Here is a 19,874-nt window from a genome sequence, read left to right on the forward strand (position 1 = left end):
CCAAAGCTTGCACAGTAAGACAGTAGTGGGAGAGGAGTCAGGAGGTCTAGTCAGGGCTCCAATCTCCAGCAAATGTACTGGACTCGCCCCCCATGTTTGGCCATAAATAGTCGCCCAGTAGGTCCCAGTGTGTCCAAACCCGCCCATCCCCTAATTTGATGCAATTGAGAAGCTATAAAATACAACCACGGATTAGGCAGAGCCAATCCACCTGAAGTCTTACCTCTCTGTAGTGTCTCCAGCCTAATCCTAGCCGATCCCCCTCCCCACACTAGCCGTCTAAATGGTCTCTGAATACGTATAAAGTATGACATCGGAATCCACACGGGGGAATTTTGCAAAATATAAAGTAACTGCGGCATCAGTATCATCTTAGCCAAATTAGTTCTACCGACCACTGAAATCGGTAGCTTACACCAGACAGTTATCTTCTGAGAGCTCTTGTCCAGAATAAGGATCAGGTTCCTAGGAATATAATCATGCAAAGACGGAGTAATATATATTCCAAGATATTTGAAACTATTTACTACCTGTAACTGAGATATAGAAATCTGCGGGATATCCGGCAAAGGGTCCAAGGGCATCAATACAGATTTATCCCAATTAATCAACAAACCGGAGTGTGAGCCAAATTGAGAAATAATAGACATAACCGGGATCAAAGATGAGGCAGTATCACCCAAAAATAGCAGCATGTCATCTGCATACAAGGCTATCCGCTCCTCTATAGAGCCATACCTAAATCCACTCACATTTGATGCCGTTCGGATGAGACAAGCTAAGGGCTCGATAGCCAATGCAAAGAGCAGTGGCGACAAGGGGCACCCCTGTCGCGTACCCCGCTGCAGTGGAAATGAGTCAGACAAGTGACCATTGACTCTCAATCTAGCAACTGGACACCGATATAACAATTTAACATAAAACAGAAATCTTGGACCAAATCCCATCCTTTCCATAACTGTCCACAAGTAGTCCCATTCTACACTGTCAAACGCTTTGGCAGCGTCCAATGAGACCAATGACCTAGCCCCAGTCCCCTCCTGTGTCATCTGTAGGTTAAGGTAGACCCGTCGTATATTATCCACAGTAGACTTACCCGGCATGAAGCCCGTCTGATCCCCATGAACTAACGATAAAACCACCCCAGCCAATCTGTTAGCAAGCACCCGAGCCAGCAGTTTCACATCAGTACATAAAAGAGATATAGGTCTATAAGACCCGGCATTCAATAGGTCCTTTCCAGGTTTAGGAAGGAGCACAACAATTGCCTCCATCCATGGAGCTGGGCAAAGCACCCTCCTCCACCGCTGACTCGAATACACGCAACAGCTGAGGCAGAAGTACACCCTGGAAACGTTTATATACCTCAGTCGGCAGACCATCAGGGCCCGGGGATTTCTCATTAGCCGCATCTTTCAATGCGAGTTCCAGTTCCTCCATAGAGAGGGGGAATCTAATCCGTCCCTCTGCTCCAGAGAAAGTGAAGGCAATCGTACCTGACTAACATAGTCTTCCAAGGCCATCGCAGAGCAAGTAGTCCTGGACTAATATGCATCTTTATAAAAATCCACCATTACCCGCAATATGTCCCTATCTTCCGTGACCTCCCTCCCCTGACCGTCTCTCAGGCAGCCAATAAATGTAGCACCTTCCTGCGCACGAGCTATAGATGCCAGCAGTTTACCTGTTCCCTCACCACATTCAAAGTACCGCTGTTTTGTAAAGAATCTTTTATGCTCTGCAGCCTCCACTAAATAGTCATTGTAAGGAGTCTGAGCCCGTAGCCAATCCTCCTGCATTTCCAAAGTAGGGGTCATAATATATGCAGCCTCAGCGTTAACAACCGCTGCACACAATTTATTTCCCTTATCTCTAGTAAAGGACTTGTGAGTGCTAATATCCCTGATAAAAAGCCCCCGTAAAAACGCCTTAAGGAAATCCCATACTATGGAGACCGCAGCGGTTCCGGAATTGAGTTCAAGAAGACTCCTTAGTTCTGTACATATAATCTCCTCCGTAGTCAACACTTGTAACCAGAAAGGATTCAGCCTCCACAGTGGGCGCTCACCTCCCAACCCTCCATGCATCAGTAATTTGAATCTAATAGGAGAATGATCCGACAAGCCCCTCGCAAGGTACTCCACCTCACCCACCATACCCACTATGTCCTCACTGCCAATTGCCATATCTATTCGAGAGAGGGTCCCATGGTAGCTGAATAACAGGAGTACTGGTGAACTCTAGGATACCGATGCCTCCACAAGTCTAACAGGGCAACTTCACTTAACATTCTAGCTAAACTAGTAGGCCTAGACTGAGGGGAAGGACTCGTACCCCAAAATATGTCTAAGGAGACATCCAGTACTTGATTAAAATCCCCACACATCAATATAGGGGCCACAGGGAACCCTGACACTATTGATAGAATACGCTGCAACACAGTTCCATTATACGGTGGGGGAACATACACACATACTATAATAAACATGCGATGGGACATCTCACAAACCAGACAGACAAACCGCCCATCCGGATCCACAACTGATGAAACCTCCCAGAAGGGAAGCGATCTGTGAATCAGAACACTGACCCTCCTAGCATGTGAAGAATGTGTAGAGTGCAGAGAGTGACCGACCCACGCTCTATGGAGGACAGCAGTAGATCCCGCAGTCAGATGGGTCTCAGTAAGGCACAATATGGCAGGCTGAAACCGTCTCACCGAATTGAAAACAGCACACCTTTTAGTCACATGACCAAGGCCACGTACGTTCCAACATATAACATTGACCACTGCCATCATATCAGAAACAAATTATCAGAACATAAGAAATCAAAAAGGCCCAGAGGAGGCCATGAGAAGAAGAGACGTACAACACACAAAACAAACACCCAGAACCATACAACAAAACAGCGCAAACACACATATCACCGCGGCATGCGGCTTCAAGGGGCACTAATACGTCCACTCCAGTCGGCAACACACTCCCGACCACACCACAGCAACTCACACCCCATGGTACACTGACAGTATGTATACAAACTAGAGTGAGAACATACAGCAAGAAAGACAACTGCCTGCCAAACATAACCCATTAACAGTGGGAGCAATCCTGCAATAAAACAGTAAAAATGACTATCTCAAGATAATCAACAGGGAGTCTAACCCCCAAGGATAACAGGCAACCCCCCCACCCCCCACCCCTCAATGTGATAGCACCCATAATAGTTAGAACAAGCATCTCTACTCTATATAACCCACAGTTCAGATTACTACCTAAATAGAAAAATTAAGTATCAAATAGGCACATATAACATTGATCAATCAACAGTGAACCAGTTCAGGTAGGAAAGAACAGTTCAGAGGAAGCTAAACAGTTCAATCAGGAGCGGGTCCCGGTGAGCCTCTAAGTGCCCGCTGGCGCAGCTGTGATTCATGGGAGTCGAGCCAGCGAACAGCCATCTCCACACTCTCAAAGAAATGGGTGGTGCCCATAGCCACCACTCGTAGCCTTGCCGGATATAGCATAGAGTATTGTACATCCAACGCACGCAGCCGTTTTTTAACATCTAGAAATGAGGCACGCTTTTTTTGCACCTCCGCTGAGAAGTCAGGAAAAAATGAGATGACACATCCATCCACAGTGATAGGTTGCCTTTCCCTGGCAAGTCTCAAAATAATGTCACGGTCTCTATAATGCAGCAGCTTTACCAGCATAGACCTAGGCGGACCTCCCAGCGGGAAGGGTCTAGTAGGGACTCGGTGGGCACGTTCCACTGCAAATAGCGGGGTCAAACCATCAGCCCCAAAAACTTCCTTTAGCCAAGATTCCACATATTCAGTAGGAGAACGGACCTCACATTTTTCAGGAAGTCCCACAATTCTCACGTTGTTCCTGCGCAGCCTATTCTCCAAATCATCCGCCTTGACTTTTAGAAATGTAATGTCCTGATCATGTCTAGTGGAGTCTCGCACCAAAGGGACCACCGCATCCTCCACATCACTTACACGGCCCTCCACTGCGGAAGTGCGATCCACCACCTTCTGCAAATCATGACGGATAAGTGAAATGTCCGATTGCACCGTTACAACCTGTGTAGTTAACTGGACCAGCGTTAAATTGCACCTTTGAATCTTAGCTAGGACAACAGCCAGAGTAGGTTCAGCAGGAGGAGCAGTCAAGGCGGCAGCCGCCGCAACAGTCAGGGCAGGGGGAGTCTTGGGCAAGGACACCCGCGAGGCCGGCCCAGAGTTATGTAAAAGAGCATCATAGTCCTCCAGGTGATCCGAGGGGGTCCCCATCACTTCCACGGGGAGCGGAGAACCTCTCCGATCAGGAGAATCAGGAGAAGGAGGCTGCAGTGCGAATTTCTCTAATCTAGCCGCTACTTCCTGCTTTAGCGCCAGTTTATTCCTTTGGCCGACTGACACATTGGGTTTCTGCTGAGAAGGGCCAGGCCCATCTTTATATTTACTTTCCCATTTATTAGTAGCCATGAGTTCCAGTAGACAGGGAGCCCAACAGAATATGGTGAATAGAAGAGATTATGCAGCCAGACAGTCCCACAGAATAACTAGCAGGGTACGAATTCAAATATACTCAGTCCATATAGCCAGGTGCGAGGTTAATAGCAGGCACACAGCAGATGTAATAGGATTCACACAGGAGGCCCCTCAGAGGTGATCAGCAGAGGGTTAATGTTCCCCAGCCGCAGTACAGGCAGGACTCCAGCAAGTTAGGGTAGATACAAAGCCAGGGGCCCCAGGAACAGGCAATAATATGACCCCCGTCCAGTCAGAGGACCCTACAGATCTCCCCAGGCACCTCTTATTCCCCGGCAGTCTCTTCAGCAGCTCGGACCACCCACAACCAGGTACTCCACGTGGGGACAGCACAGTACAGTTCTTAGGCAGCCTCCTTCACCCCCCCATCGCAGCTCACCGCCACTCCACGGAAATCCGCCAGCTCCCTCATGCACTGGCGTTCAGACAGGATCGTATTCCAGGCGTCCCGCGCCGCGCTGACTGCTCAGCACCCCACAGAGAGGCGGAACCCAGGCTCCGTGCGCTCAGGATGGCGGGCGCACACTACAGGCCACAGCAGATATGACCTACCGCGTCACACCGCAGCGACACGGGCGGGCGGTGTAATCCTCACCACCAGCGGCCTCCCTCATGCAGGGACCCGGTCCCCCAGCAGCGTCCTCCAGCAGCAGACCTCCGGCAGTGACCACAGATCTCTCCTCCCAATCAGCAGCAGCCAGGTAACACCGCGGCTTTGCGGCCTACTCCCCGTAGGATTCACTGTCCCCTCTAACTGCAGGGAGGGGGGGAAAGAACGCTCCCGTTAGGCGTCCCAGGTGCAGGGGGGTGCAAGAGAGGGTCCAGAGCCCGTAAGTCAGCAGGATGGCAGAGAAATAGAAGGATAATAATCCAGGATGGCAGGAGCTCCCTCAAGGCACGTCCGCTCAGGCAGCCATGCAGACCACGCCCCCCCTGTGGTAGGAGATTCTAATTGATCTGAACGAAACAAATTAACTCCTTGTGTACACAGACTACTGAGCAGTACATGAACTCTTGTATAGGTATCTAAACATACAAACAAAAACATGTATGCAGCACTACCATATGGGGTATAACGAATCAATAGTTACTGATCGTACAAAAATACTGCCCTCTTGATTGGGTATTGATGTGCTAATTAATTCTGTATATACCAACAACCCCTTAACAGGTGTGCAGATACGCCTTATGATAGACTCCAAATAATGATAAACCCAAAAGAAAACGGAGAAGAAAAAGGTCTCATTATGCAACTTTTGGATTTCACACTCACACATATTTTTTTTACTTTTAATGGGTCCCTCTTCCTTCAGCTCCAAGGAACAGCCATGGGGGCGGCCTGTGTGCCCTCCTATGCTAATCTGTTCCTTGGACTTGGGAGAGGGACCTGTTCCTGGCAGATCATGGGGAAGTGTCAATGGATCGCGTCCTATTTTGGGCGCGGTACATTGATGACGTCCTCATGATCTGGCAGGGTAATTCTTTTCAGTTATCCGAATTTATCAATTTTCTGAACAGCAACAATAAATATATCAAAGTCACATTCAACCATGATCCTAATCATGTCCAATTCCTTGATGTATCCATAGAAAGAGACGCCACAGGATACCTCCAGACGAATGTTTTCTGTAAAGAGACATCAGTTAACTCCTACCTTCATGCGACCTCCTCCCATCCACCTCACATGATTGAAGCAGTGCCATATGGTCAGTATCTTCGTGGCAGATGAATTTGCTCATCTGATGCAACTTTTAAGGAACAAGCTGATGACCTGAGACAGCGCTTCAGACATAGGGTATACAGTAACATCAAAAAAGCCTACAACAGAGCCAAGAATCAATCAAGACAACAACTTCTACAAATCAAACGGACACAACCATCAAATGACCAGGTATGCTTTGTCACTCAATACAACTAACAGTGGCATCGTATGTACAAATGTATGGAAAAATTCTTGCGTATTTTGACAGTTGACCCTACCCTTCAACACTATTTAACACCCAAACGGGCCATAACTGCATCAAGAGGGAAAAATTTTAGGGACTTCTTGGTCAAAAGTGAATGCACTCCAACTCCGACCACAAATACTTTTGGTGCCACAGGGCAACGTTCTGGTTGTGAAAACCATGCGGGCATTGGGTAGCCTGACCAAATATTGAATGCACTTCTACCTTTACAGATTCCTCTGGCAAGAAAACATACACCATCAGACGTTACATTTCATGCTCACCGAAAGCAGTTATCTATTATGCAACCGGCTCGTGCCCAAAAATTTATGTTGGACTTACCGCACATGCCTTGAAAATTAGAACAAGAGAACACATTAGAAATATTAGGTTTACCCTCTCTGAGATACTTGAAGATTTGAAGCCCATACCAAGACATTTTAAGCAAAAGCACAACTGTGATTCCTCTCTCCTCGAAATTTGTGGGATCGACTTGATTGATCTAGGTATGCGGGGAGAAATGCCGGGAAACGCTTGGTCCTGTACTACCCTTAGGCCCTGTTAGGTTGAGTCCCTCAGTGACCCCTGCAGGGACTCCCCCTGTTGGTTTTATAAATGTGTGTGTCACTTTAATGCTTAGAAAGGATCCCTATGTATAGGTAGTATAGAGGACCTGTGGGAGGTCTCAAGGACCTGTGTTTAAGTCTGTCACATGTTATGTTATGCAGTCACATGATTTGTTGTCACATGTTCTCCAAGAGAGCACCAGCTTAACCTATGACCCGCAGCTTGACCAATGGGCTTTAGTCCAGCCCCCCACTGGAGGCCATTACGATTCACTCTCTTGTACCATCAGTCTTTGCTGAGCACGATGGGACCTATAACACTGCAAAAAAAATGTACAAAAAAGTGTTAATAAAGGTCATTTAACCCCTTCCCTAATAAAAGTTTGAATCACCCCCCTTTTCCCATAAAAAAAATAAAACAGTGTAAAAAAAAAAAATATGTGGTATCGCCGCTTGCGTAAATGTCCAAACTATAAAAATATATAATTAATTAAGCCGTACGGTCAATGGCATTCGCGGCAAAAAAATTCCAAAGTCCAAAAAAGCGTATTTTGGTCACTTTTTATACCATTAAAAAAATGAATAAAAAGTGATCAAAAAGTCCGATCAAAACAAAAATCCTACCGATAAAAACTTCAGATCACGGCGCAAAAATGTGTCCTCATACCGCCCTGTACGTGCAAAAATAAAAAAGTTATAGGGGTCAGAAGATTACATTTTTAAACGTATAAATTTTCCTGCATGTAGTTATGATTTTTTCCAGAAGTGCGACAAAATCAAACCTATATAAGTAGGGTATCATTTTAACCGTATGGACCTACAGAATAATGATAAGGTGTAATTTTTACCGAAATATGCACTGCGTAGAAACGGAAGCCCCCAAAAGTTACAAAATGGCGTTTTTTTTCTCGATTTTGTCACACAATGATTTTTTTTTCCGTTTCGCCGTGCATTTTTGGGTAAAATGACTAATGTCACTGCAAAGTAGAATTGGCGACGCAAAAAATAAGCCATAATCTGGATTTTTAGGTGGAAAATTGAAAGGGTTATGATTTTTAAAAGGTAAGGAGGAAAAAACGAAAGTGCAAAAACGGAAAAACCCTGAGTCCTTAAGGGGTTAATATAATGGGGTCAATTGGGAGCCGTTATTTTATGGCATGCTCCAGCAAAATTACTGCCGGCAAAGTGCAAAAAAAAAAAAAATATATATATATATATATTATATATATATATAAAGAGGAAACTTCCTCTTTATATATATATATATATATATATATATATATATATATATATATATAAAGAGGAAGTTTGACGGACGAATTTGCTGAAGCATACTGGCAGTGTAAAAGGGGCCTTACATATAAAGTTATCAGAGGAAAAGTTGCTGAGTTGTCCATAGCAACCAATCAGATCCCTTCTTTCATTTTTGAAAAGTCCTCTGAAAAATGAAAGAAGCGATCTGATTGGTTACTATGGGCAACTCAGCAGCTTTTCCTCTGGACAGGTTTTCATAGATCTCCTCCACTGTGTTTTGCACGACTCTCTCCCTCTTCATTTTCTCTTTCTTGTGGAGGCTGAAAACCAACAACAACAAAAAAAAAGTAATAGTTTTATTGTACAGACTTATGTAATGATATACATAAATAGCAAATAGCTGTCAAGACATGCTGTGAGTTGTAGTCTTGGAACTGCTGGGGGGAACACTGCAACTCCCAGCATGCCCAGATAGCAAAATGTGGTCAAGGCATGCTGGGAGTTGTAGTGTTGCAACAGCTGGAGACCACATTGCTTTATAGGGAAGGTTTGTGTTTTACCATTTTCTGATGGTTTTACTTCTTCCGTCATGCTCCAGTGTACTAAAGAAAACTGTTCCCTGAAGAAAAATGGGCGAGATTTATCAAGGGATTTAAAGCAGTTTTTCTGCTTACAAAACTTACACAAAAAGTCGCAATTTTTGTGCGACTTTTGGCTGTAAGCAAAAATGAACAAAAGAGCGTACCAACGCAAATTTCAGTTTTCACGTTGCAGTAGTCAGGGATTTATCAAGTGCAAAAGTCCCACAAAAAGTCGCAACTGCCTCCAAAGCAGCGTAAATGTAAGCAAGTCTGGAGCTTGCTTACAAAACTTGCTTTGGAGAGCGGAACTTCATATTTCCCACTGGGAGCCGAGACCATGGAAATATGAATTCATATCTGTACAAAGAAGCCCGGGCTGACATCACTGCGCAGCCGCCCAGGCTCCGTTTACCCCCTACCTCACGGTAATCTCCCGACAACTACCCCCCCCCATCTCCCCCTGGTCATCTCTCCCCTCACCCCCGCTCATTCATCTCTCCCTTGCCTTGTCATCAACCCCCCCCCCCTTATCTTTCCCCCGCTGCCGGTCCCCCCAGCTCGGAAATCTCCCGCAACCCGTCGCTTAACTTTCTTCCGCCGCTGGTCATCTTCATCTTGCCGCCTGTACATCTCCCACCCACCGCTTCCTGTTACAGGACTGTCACGATCACACCCTATCGGTCCAGCCAAGACATTAGAGAGAGCGTGATGGTGCAAGGGTTAAGGCCACCAGACCTCTGGGTATCCACTACCAGTCCCAGCAAGTCACCAAATTAACCCTTAGATAAATGTGTTTCCACCAGAGCTGCCTTCAGAAAGGTGAGCTCATATATTTAGAGATCAATTGACCAGAGCTGATTAATTAAACATTTAATCTGATAAAAGGTATCACAGTGCTATATATATATATATATATATATATATATATATATATATATATATAAAAATACAGACACAAATGACATACAGGTATAAAAATATATAAAAGAGTTTCGCAAGGCAAGTTCAGAAAACAAAAGATGAAGTTCTTACAGCATGATGATATAGCCGTCCTTGTGAGTAAGAGTCCAGCTCGTCAGCTTTTGGGCACAGCCTTCAACAACAGTTGATTCCAGCATTTTAAATCTTATCTCTGCTTCTTTGGAGGGAAACTCCATCCCCCCCCTCTCCTCTGATCCCACTAGGTGTGGCATCTCTCTTCCTGACCCCTTATCTGTTTGATTATATGATGGGACCAGAGTGCCCTTACATCCTGCTGCTTCAAAGGGCCTCAGATTTCAAAGGAGATACAAACAAACAGCCAGACCACCAATAAAATGCAATACACAAAAAGGATACACCGTCTGAATGACCCCTCACCCATGTCTTGGATAATACATAGATACAATTATAAAACACATGTATGTTTCCATAATCAGGCCTTGGGCCTGACAAGGACTATAACTCCCAGCATGTCCTTTCAGTGAGGACATGCTGGGAGTTATAGTTGCAGCGGGTGAGCGGGCCGGTGGTAGATGCAGGCCCCCCAGATTATGAAACTACAGTGTAATCTCATATTTGCTGGGCTGTGATTGACTGAGCACGACCAGCCAATCACAGCCCAGACTGGCAAATATGAGATTACACTGTAGCTTCATATTCCAGAGAGCCGGCCGGCCTGCATCTACCACCGCTCACCGCTGCAACTACAACTCCCAGCATGTCCTCACTGAAAGGACATGCTTGGAGTTATAGTCCTGTAACAGCAAGCGGCAGGGTGGAAGATGTACAGGCGGCAAGATGAAGCTGACCAGCGGCAGAAGAAAGATAAGCGACAGAGGAAAAGATGAGCAGCAGAGGAAACAAGCGGCGGAGGAAAAGATAAGCGGCAGAGGAAAGATAAGCGGCAGAGGAGAGATAAGCGGCGGAGGAGAGATAAGCGGCGAAGGAGAGATAAGCGGCAGAGGAGAGATAAGAGGCAGAGGAGAGATAAGCGGCAGAGGAGAGATAAGCGGCAGAGGAGAGATAAGCGGCAGAGGAGAGATAAGCGGGAGAGGAAAGATAAGCGGCAGAGGAAAAGATAAACGGCAGAGGAAAAGATAAGTGGCAAAGGGAAGATAAACAATGGAGGAAACATAATTGGCGGAGGAAAAGATAAGCGGCAAAGGAAAGATTAGCGGCAGAGGAAACATAAGGGGCGGAGGAAAAGATAAGCTGCAGAGGAAAGATAAGTGGCAGAGGAGAGATAAGCGGCGGAGGAAAGATAAGCGAGGGGTTTGCGGGAGATTACTGGGCAGGGGGGAGACGAGCTGGAGGGGGGAGACGAGCTAGAGGGGGGGAGATGAGCTGGAGGGGGATATGAGTTTGGGGGTGGGGGGGGGAGGAGATATGAGCTGGGGGGGAATGAACTAGGGGGTGGGCAATAATAAGATAAGCGGCAGAGGAGAGATAAGGTGCCTCCAGCTGTTGCTTAACTACAAGTCCCATCACAGGAGTACTAGTTTAGCTATAGGGCACCTCCAGCTGTTGCTAAACTACAACTCCCATCATGTTGGTAAATTGCTGTTGCTGTTGCTAAATTACAAATCATGGGGGTTGTAATTTAGAAATAGCTAGAGGCCTCTTGTTTGGAAACGCTGGTTTAGGGAGGTTTTACCAAAGGAAGGGGGCCATAAATGTACAAATCAATTTCCGTGTTCTTTTCTTCTCATTTCAGATCCGCGTAGGGACTTCTTCGGATTTGGTGGACTACGTCGATGACCAGTGTTTTTTTTAAACATTAATAAAATGGCTAACGAGGGCTTGTGGGGGAGTGTTTTATGGAATAAAAGTTTTTAAAAAGTGTTTTTTTTATTTGCTTTACAGGCTTAGTAGTGGAAGCTGTCTTATAGATGGAATCCATTACTAAGCCGGGTTTAGCGTTAGCCCTAAAAACAGCTAGCGCTAACCCCCAATTATTACCCTGGTAACAAATGCCACAGGGGTGCCGGGAAGAGTCGGTACCAACAGGCCTGGAGATAAATGGAAAAAAGGAAATACAGGGAACCCTATGCGTTTTCTTCCCCAAAAATAATAGTAAAAAAAGGGTTCCTTGTATATTCAGTATCAGTCAGATACCAACCAAGCAGCTACAGCCTGACGTTACCAGGGTTTTAACCCTTTAGGTGTTTCACAGGAATAGCAGCAAAGTGAAGGAGAAAATTCACAATCTTCATTTTTTACACTCGCATGTTCTTGTAGACCCAATTTTTGAATTTTTGCAAGTGGTAAAAGGAGAAAATTTTTACTTGCTTTTGTAGCCCAATTTCTTTCGAGTAAGGACACACCTCATATGTCTATGTAAAGTGTTCGGCGGGTGCAGTAGAGGGCTCAGAAGGGAAGGAGCGACAAGGGGATTTTGGAGAGAACATTTTTCTGAAATGGTTCTTGGGGGGCATGTCACCTTTAGGAAGCCCCTAGGGTGTCAAAACAGCAAAAAAAAAAAAAAAAAAACACTTGGCATACCATTTTGGAAACTAGACCCCTCGGGGAACGTAACAAGGGATAAAGTGAGCCTTAATACCCCACAGGTGTTTCATGACTTTTACAAATGTAAAAAAAAAATAATAATTTTTACCTAAAATGCTTGTTTTCCCAAAAATTTTACATTTTTAAAAAGGGTAAGCAGAAAATACCCACCAAAATTGGAAGCCCAATTTCTTCCGATTCAGAAAACACCCCATATGGGGGTGAAAAGTGCTCTGCTGGCGCACTACAGGTCTCAGAAGAGGAGTAGTCACATTTGGCTTTTTGGAAGCAAATTTTGCTCTGGGGGCATGCCGCATTTAGAAAGCCCCTATGGTGACAGGACAGCAAAAAAAAAACCCACATGGCATACCATTTTGGAAACTAGACCCCTCGGAGAACGTAACAAGGGGTTAAGTGAACCTTAATACCCCACAGGGGTTTCACGACTTTTGCATATGTAAAAAAAATATATATTTTTTTACCTAAAATGCTTGTTTTCCCAAAAATGTAACATTTTTAAAAAGGGTAAAAGCAGAAAATACCCCCCAAAATTTGTAACACAATTTCTCCCGAGTACGGCGATACCCCATATGTGACCATAAACTGTTGCCTTGAAATACGACAGGGCTCCAAAGTGAGAGCGCCATGCCCATTTGAGGCCTAAATTAGGGACTTGCATAGGGGTGGACATAGGGGTATTCTACGCCAGTGCTTCCCAAACAGGGTGCCTCCAGCTGTTGTAAAACTCCCAGCATGCCTGGACAGTTAGTGGCTGTCTGGTAATACTGGGAGTAGTTGTTTTGCAACAGCTGGAGGCTCCGTTTTGGAAACAGTGGTGTACCAGACGTTTTTCATTTTTATTGGGGAGGGGGGCTGTGTAGGGGTATGTGTATATGTAGTGTTTTTTACTTTTTATTTTATGTTAGTGTAGTGTAGTGTTTTTAGGGTACAGTCGCACGGGCGGCGGTTCACAGTAGTTTCTCGCTGGCAGTTTGAGCTGCGGCAGAAAATTTGCCAAAGCTCAAACTTGCAGCCGGATACTTACTGTAAACCTCCGCCCATGTGAGTGTACCCTGTACGTTCACATTGGCGAGGGGGGGGGGGGGGGGGGAACATCCAGCTGTTGCAAAACTACAAGTCCCAGCATGCGCTGAGCTTGTGACCTAACTGTGTTTCACAACCAGTGTTCTTTCAGCTGTTGCAAAACTACAACTCCCAGCATATACGGTGCATGCTGGGAGTTGTAGTTTGCAACAGCTGGAGGCACACCGGTCGTGAAATAGAGTTAGGTAAAAAAAACTCTGAGTTTCACAACCAGTGTGCCTTCAGCTGTTGCAAAACTACAACTCTCAGCAGTCACCGACAGCCAACGGGAATGCTGGGAGTTGTAGTTATGCAACCAGCAGATGCACCACTACAACTCCCAGCATGCACTTTAGCTGTTTGTGCAAGCTGGGAGTTGTAGTTATACAACAGCTGAAGGTACACTTTTCCATAGAAAAAATGTGCCTCCAGCTGTTGCAAAACTATGTCCAAGCATAACCATAAGGGAATGCTGGGAGTTGTGGTGGTCTGCCTCCTGCTGTTGCATATCTACAGCTCCCAGTCACTCACCTCCTACTGCTGCTCCGGGACACAGATCAGTCCCTCACCGCCGTCGCTCCTGGGGCCCCGATCCCAACAGGGACGCCGGGGATCGGGGTCCCCAGCTGCCAGGGTCCACGTTCCGCACCCGCTCACGTCCTCCGGAAGAGGGGCGGAGCGGGTTGCGGGAGTGACACCAGCAGCAGGTGCCCTGATTGGTCGGCCGGTAAACCGGCCGACGAATCAGGGTGATCGAGAGGTGGCACCAGTGCCACCTGACCCCTGCTGGCTATGGCTGTTCGGGGCCGTCTCGATCAGCCAGTAATTCCGGGTCACCGGAGACCCGATTGACCCGGAATCGCCGCAGATCGCTGGACTGAATTGTCTAGCGATCTGCGGCCATCGCCGACATGGGGGGGGGGGGGGCATAATGACCCCCCTGGCAATATGCCGGGATGCCTGCTGAACGATTTCAGCAGGCATCCGGCTCCGGTCCCCAACTGGCTAGCGGTGGGGACTGGAATGCCCACGGGTGTATAGATACGCCCTGCGTCCTTAAGGACTCGGAATGCAGGGCGTATCCATACGCCCTGCGTCCTGAAGAGGTAAAAAAAAAAAAAAAAACACTAAACATTTAAAAAAACTTTTATTTAAAAAAAAAAAAACACTCCCCCACAAGCCCTCGTTAAACATTTTAATAATATTAAACAAAAAAAAACATGGTTCATCGTAGTCCACCGAATCTGAAGAAGTCCACAGGATCCTTGGATCTGAATTGAGAAAAAAAATGGGTTAGTACATTCAGGGGGAAAAAAGTTGTAAAAAAATGTAATAAACACACACACATTTATTTATATATATATATCATTTTTTTTTTACAGCTGCGACTTGAGGTAGGGTGACAAAGTGCTGTTCTGAAGTCATTTATTGGTTTCTGCTTATGTGTGCTAAAAAAAATGGTATTCAAAAGTGATTTATTGGTTTTTGCTTATGTGAGCAAAATTTATCAACCCCCTGTGATAGTATAATAAATGTGTTACACATAAGCAAAACCAAAAGCAAGAAAAAGATGCCTACAGAACTCTCTTACCAAAGCCACAATGATAAATGTCCCCCAATGTTCCTAAGCAGCTGATGAAGTTTTCTTCAGTGCACTGTAGATTGTAGCTATGTTAGCAGTGTGGTTACATAGCTGCAGCCTGCTCTCCTACATGTGGTGAGGATGGGAGGGGATAACCACAAGGGAGGGAGCTGGGGGCGGTACTTTATTAGAATTTCCTGGGTGAGGAAAGACCACAACCCCCAGAATGCTGTGAGGCTACGGTCGCCGAACTGGGACATAACAGTTGGCCTCCACCTTGTTACTCTTCAAAATACTAGTGTGTCCGGGGACAACAACAAGGAGCAGTCACCTCAGGAGCCGCAACAAACAGCCATGGCCGCCCCGCTCAGAGTGTGCATCGTGGGCTCCGGGAACTGGTGAGTGCGGGGACTGTAATGTGCTTATCTGTCCCTATGGGAGCTGTTCGCACTGCTGCATGTATCTCATACAAGTAGTTATCCGCACTTTACTGCTGCTGCACAGAGACCAGTATAACAGGTGGTGTGTGCACCAACAACGCTAGCAGACCCCATAGAGGAGAGCAGGGACCCTGTCTTATGATCGCCACTGGAATAGGACTACACTGCCTGGTGTATACATGTAGCTGCCACATACGACACAATTCAGCTGTAGGCTACAGGTTGTACTTCATAGCTTTATGTTCAGCCTGATGCCAACCCCTCCCTGCCCCCATGCGGAGTCCATGTGCCTTCCCTTCTCCAGACTGTCACCATGGTGCTCATGGCTGGGGACACACACACACACACACACACACACACACACACACACAGACACAGACACAGACACAGACACAGACACACACACACACACACACACTCTCTCTTATATTCAGCTCTTGGCTGTGTTCACACTGCACTTGTATAGCTTTTAATGTATATCTTTTTATACTCTTGAGGGGGATAAAAAATATATATGGTAAATGGATGCTTAAAATGTATTCTGGTGTATGACATACAATGGAATACCTTTCCCAATATTTTTTTAAATAATATATATATATATATATATATATATATATATATATATATATATATATATATATATATATATATATATATATATATATATATAATGTTTTTATTTGTTGGAAACCATAGTGCAGGCTACAACACTTCTGTAAAAGAAAAAGGGTTTTGGGGGGGAGACAATAAAAAGGAAAACCGTGAAATTAAACACAAAATGCAGTGTGAACCCAGCCTTATCAGTATACAGTGGTCCCTCAAGTTACAATATTAATTGGTTCCAGGACGACCATTGTATGTTGAGACCATAACTCTATGGAAACCTGGTAATTGGTTCTGAAGCCCCGAAATGTCATCCAAAAATAGGAAAAAGTTTCACAACCAGTGTGCCTTCAGCTGTTGCAAAACTACAACTCTCAGCAGTCACCGACAGCCAACGGGAATGCTGGGAGTTGTAGTTATGCAACCAGCAGATGCACCACTACAACTCCCAGCATGCACTTTAGCTGTTTGTGCAAGCTGGGAGTTGTAGTTATACAACAGCTGAAGGTACACTTTTCCATAGAAAAAATGTGCCTCCAGCTGTTGCTAAGCTATAAGTCCCAGCATGCCCATAAGGGAATGCTGGGAGTTGTGGTGGTCTGCCTCCTGCTGTTGCATATCTACAGCTCCCAGTCACTCACCTCCTACTGCTGCTCCGGGACACAGATCAGTCCCTCGCCGCCGTCACTCCTGGGGCCCCGATCCCAACAGGGACGCCGGGGATCGGGTCCCCAGCTGCCGGGGTCCACGTCCCGCACCCGCTCACGTCCTCCGGAAGAGTGGCGGAGCGGGTTATGGGAGTGACACCCGCAGCAGGTGCCCTGATTGGTTTGGGGGGTGGGGGGGGAGACAATAAAAAGGAAAACCGTGAAATTAAACACAAAATGCAGTGTGAACCCAGCCTTATCAGTATACAGTGGTCCCTCAAGTTACAATATTAATTGGTTCCAGGACGACCATTGTATGTTGAGACCATAACTCTATGGAAACCTGGTAGTTGGTTCTGAAGCCCCAAAATGTCATCCAAAAATAGGAAAAAATGAGGATTAAAGAAAAATAAGTAGATAACTAATACAGATAAAGCAGGTCCTTACATATAAAAGTAATAAGGATCTGCTGGGAGCTGTAAATCACTGTCTATTTCAGTGTTTCCCAACCAGGGTGCCTCCAGCTGTTCCAAAACTACAACACCCAGCATGCCCGGACAGCCGAAGGCTGTGCGGCCATGCTGGGAGTTGTAGTTTTGCAACTGCTGGAGGCACCCTCTTTGGGAAACACTGGTCTATGTAGAGGACAGAAGCTTCTTCAGGGTCCTGTACAGAACACGCAATGTCCTTAAAGGAGTAGTCCAGTGGTGAACAACTTATCCCCCATACAGAGAGATCGCAGGGGGCCCCAGCAGTCGGGATAAAAAATGGAGTCGCCCTCACCTGATGTCCAAAGGAGCAGCTAACCCTGATACAGGTAAAGAGTACAGAACATTTAATACCTCCCTGTACTGTAGGAGGTGCTACCAGACATCAGTCAGTGCATACACTTTAGGAATACAGGTGTTTTACCAGTGAATGTCCATTCTGATTAGTCGGTTCTTCCAGCCATTGACACGTTTCACAGATTCCATAGCATTGTATGTTGAGTCTGGTTAAAAGTTACAATGATCCAGAAAAGACCATTGTATGTTGAGGCCATTGTATGTTGAGGGATCACTGTACCTTTAATGCTGGGTTTGCATCAGAGTATAGAGCTTCGTTCTCTGATTACACTACAATGACTGTAAACTTAGACACGCAAACTTAGGACCTATTCCCACTAAGTGTTCTTTTTGCTCTCACTTTTTGAGTTTGAAAAATATTCAGATTTTCAAGCAAAAGAAGGCTTAAACTTTGACTTTTTTTTGTCTTCCTGGCATACTCTAGAAGATATATATATATATATATATATATATATATATATATATATATATATATATATATATATATATATATATATTTTTTTTACTTCCGTTTGGATTCTAAGGCTGTGTTCACACGGCAGAATTTCTGTGCAGAATTCTGTTGGAAATTCTGCCTCTATTTACTGCCTATTGATTTTAATGGGATTCCACAGTCCCATTCAGGCAGCGGAATTTCCATGGCCGACATTCCACCATAAAATTGGGCAAATATATAAGATCAGTCTTATATTTTATGGAATTCAGCAGAATCCCATTGAAGTCAATGGGGCTTGAATTATGTCTGAATTCTGTGTTCTGAGAACACAGAAATGACCGTGGAATTTCGCAATTCAATTCAGCAAGCTTTGCCGTGTGAACATAACCTTAATGGCAGAAAATGATAATGGAAAGACTTAACCTGTTCAGGACACAGGGCATATGGGTACGCCCTTGTACCTGTACACTCTGGTCCCATTACTGGGTTTTAAGTGTGCTAAGGAGCTGAGTATGCTTCAAACCCGGTGAGTCCCGACTGCTATCAGCAGCCAGGACCCAGGGTAAATGCCATTCACCACAGATTGGGCCGTTACACATCATTACACATTTAGACACAGTGATCATGACGGGGACCATCGCAGTAAAATCGCGATGTCCCGATCAGTTGAGAGGACAGGAGGAGGGCCCTTACCAGCCTCCTTGTTGTCCGATTGGTCCTCTGAAGCCCCAGCCAGGCTCTGCAGGCTGGAGCAGCAGAGCACCGATAACACTGATCAATAATGCTTTGCTATGGTGTAGCATTGCTTGTATACCCCCCCCCCCCCAAAAAAAAAACTGAATTAACCCCTTCCTAATAAAAGTTTGAATTCCCCCCCTTCCCAATTTTAAAATGATGTAATAAAAACTGCCGAAGTATTAAAATATAAGGTTAGCTAAACCGCACTGTCGATGGCGTACACGAAAAAAGTACCAAGGTCCAAAATTGTGCAATTTTTGTCACTTCATAAACCATTAAAAAATTTATAAAAAGCGATCAAAAGGTCCCATCAAAACAAGAACGGTACCAATAAAAACTACAGATCTCTTTTCAAAAAATCATACATCCTTATGTGTGGAAAAATGAGTTATAGGGGTCAGAAGATCAATTTTAAACATACTGATTTTGGCGCATGTAGTTATAATTATTTACATTTATAAATATTTTTTTGAATAGTAAAGTAAAACCTGCATAAATTGGGTATCCTTGTAACTGTATAGACCTACAAAATAAAGATCAGGTGTCATTTTTACTGAAAAGTGCACTGCTTAGAAACGGAACAAAATGGCAGGTTTGTTTTTCTTTGTGAATTTCACCCCAAGTTTTTTTTTTTGTTTCGCTGCAGATTATTTAACCCTTTAATGACGCAGGACGTATATTTACGTCCTGCGCCGGCTCCCGCGATATGAAGCGGCTAATACCGCACATCGCCGATCGCGGCGATGTGCGGTATTAACCCTTTAGAAGTGGCGGTCAAAGCTGACCGCCGCTTCTAAAGTGAAAGTGACACGGCTGCTCAGTCGGGCTGTTCGGGACCGCCGCAGTGAAATCACGGCATCCCGAACCGCTTGCAGAACACCGGGAGGGCCCTTACCTGCCTCCTCGGTGTCCGATCGGCGAATGACTGCTCCGTGCCTGAGATCCAAGCAGGAGCAGTCAAACGCCGATAACACTGATCACAGGCGTGTTAATACATGCCTGTGATCAGGATGAGAGATCAGTGTGTGCAGTGTTATAGGTCCCTATGGGACCAATAACACTGCAAAAAAAAGTGTTAATAAAGGTAATTTAACCCCTTCCCT

At 45.4% G+C, this 19,874-nt stretch overlaps 1 protein-coding gene across 2 annotated transcripts in view; it reads left to right on the forward strand.

The window, feature by feature from the left end:
* The first annotated feature begins 15,190 nt into the window (after positions 1–15,190).
* GPD1L (glycerol-3-phosphate dehydrogenase 1 like) overlaps positions 15,191–19,874 on the forward strand; it is a 73,309-nt gene continuing 68,625 nt past the window's right edge. The window contains exon 1 of one of the 2 annotated variants that reach the window (XM_056520091.1): positions 15,191–15,457. In XM_056520091.1, the coding sequence (XP_056376066.1) occupies positions 15,201–15,457 (257 nt within the window). In that variant the 5' untranslated portion in view covers positions 15,191–15,200. Of the gene's footprint in view, positions 15,458–15,604; positions 15,721–19,874 lie in introns of those variants that run through there. The other variant, XM_056520092.1, reaches the window with a different exon arrangement.

Source organism: Hyla sarda, chromosome 5 (assembly GCF_029499605.1).
Source record: "Hyla sarda isolate aHylSar1 chromosome 5, aHylSar1.hap1, whole genome shotgun sequence".
NCBI lineage: Eukaryota > Metazoa > Chordata > Amphibia > Anura > Hylidae > Hyla > Hyla sarda.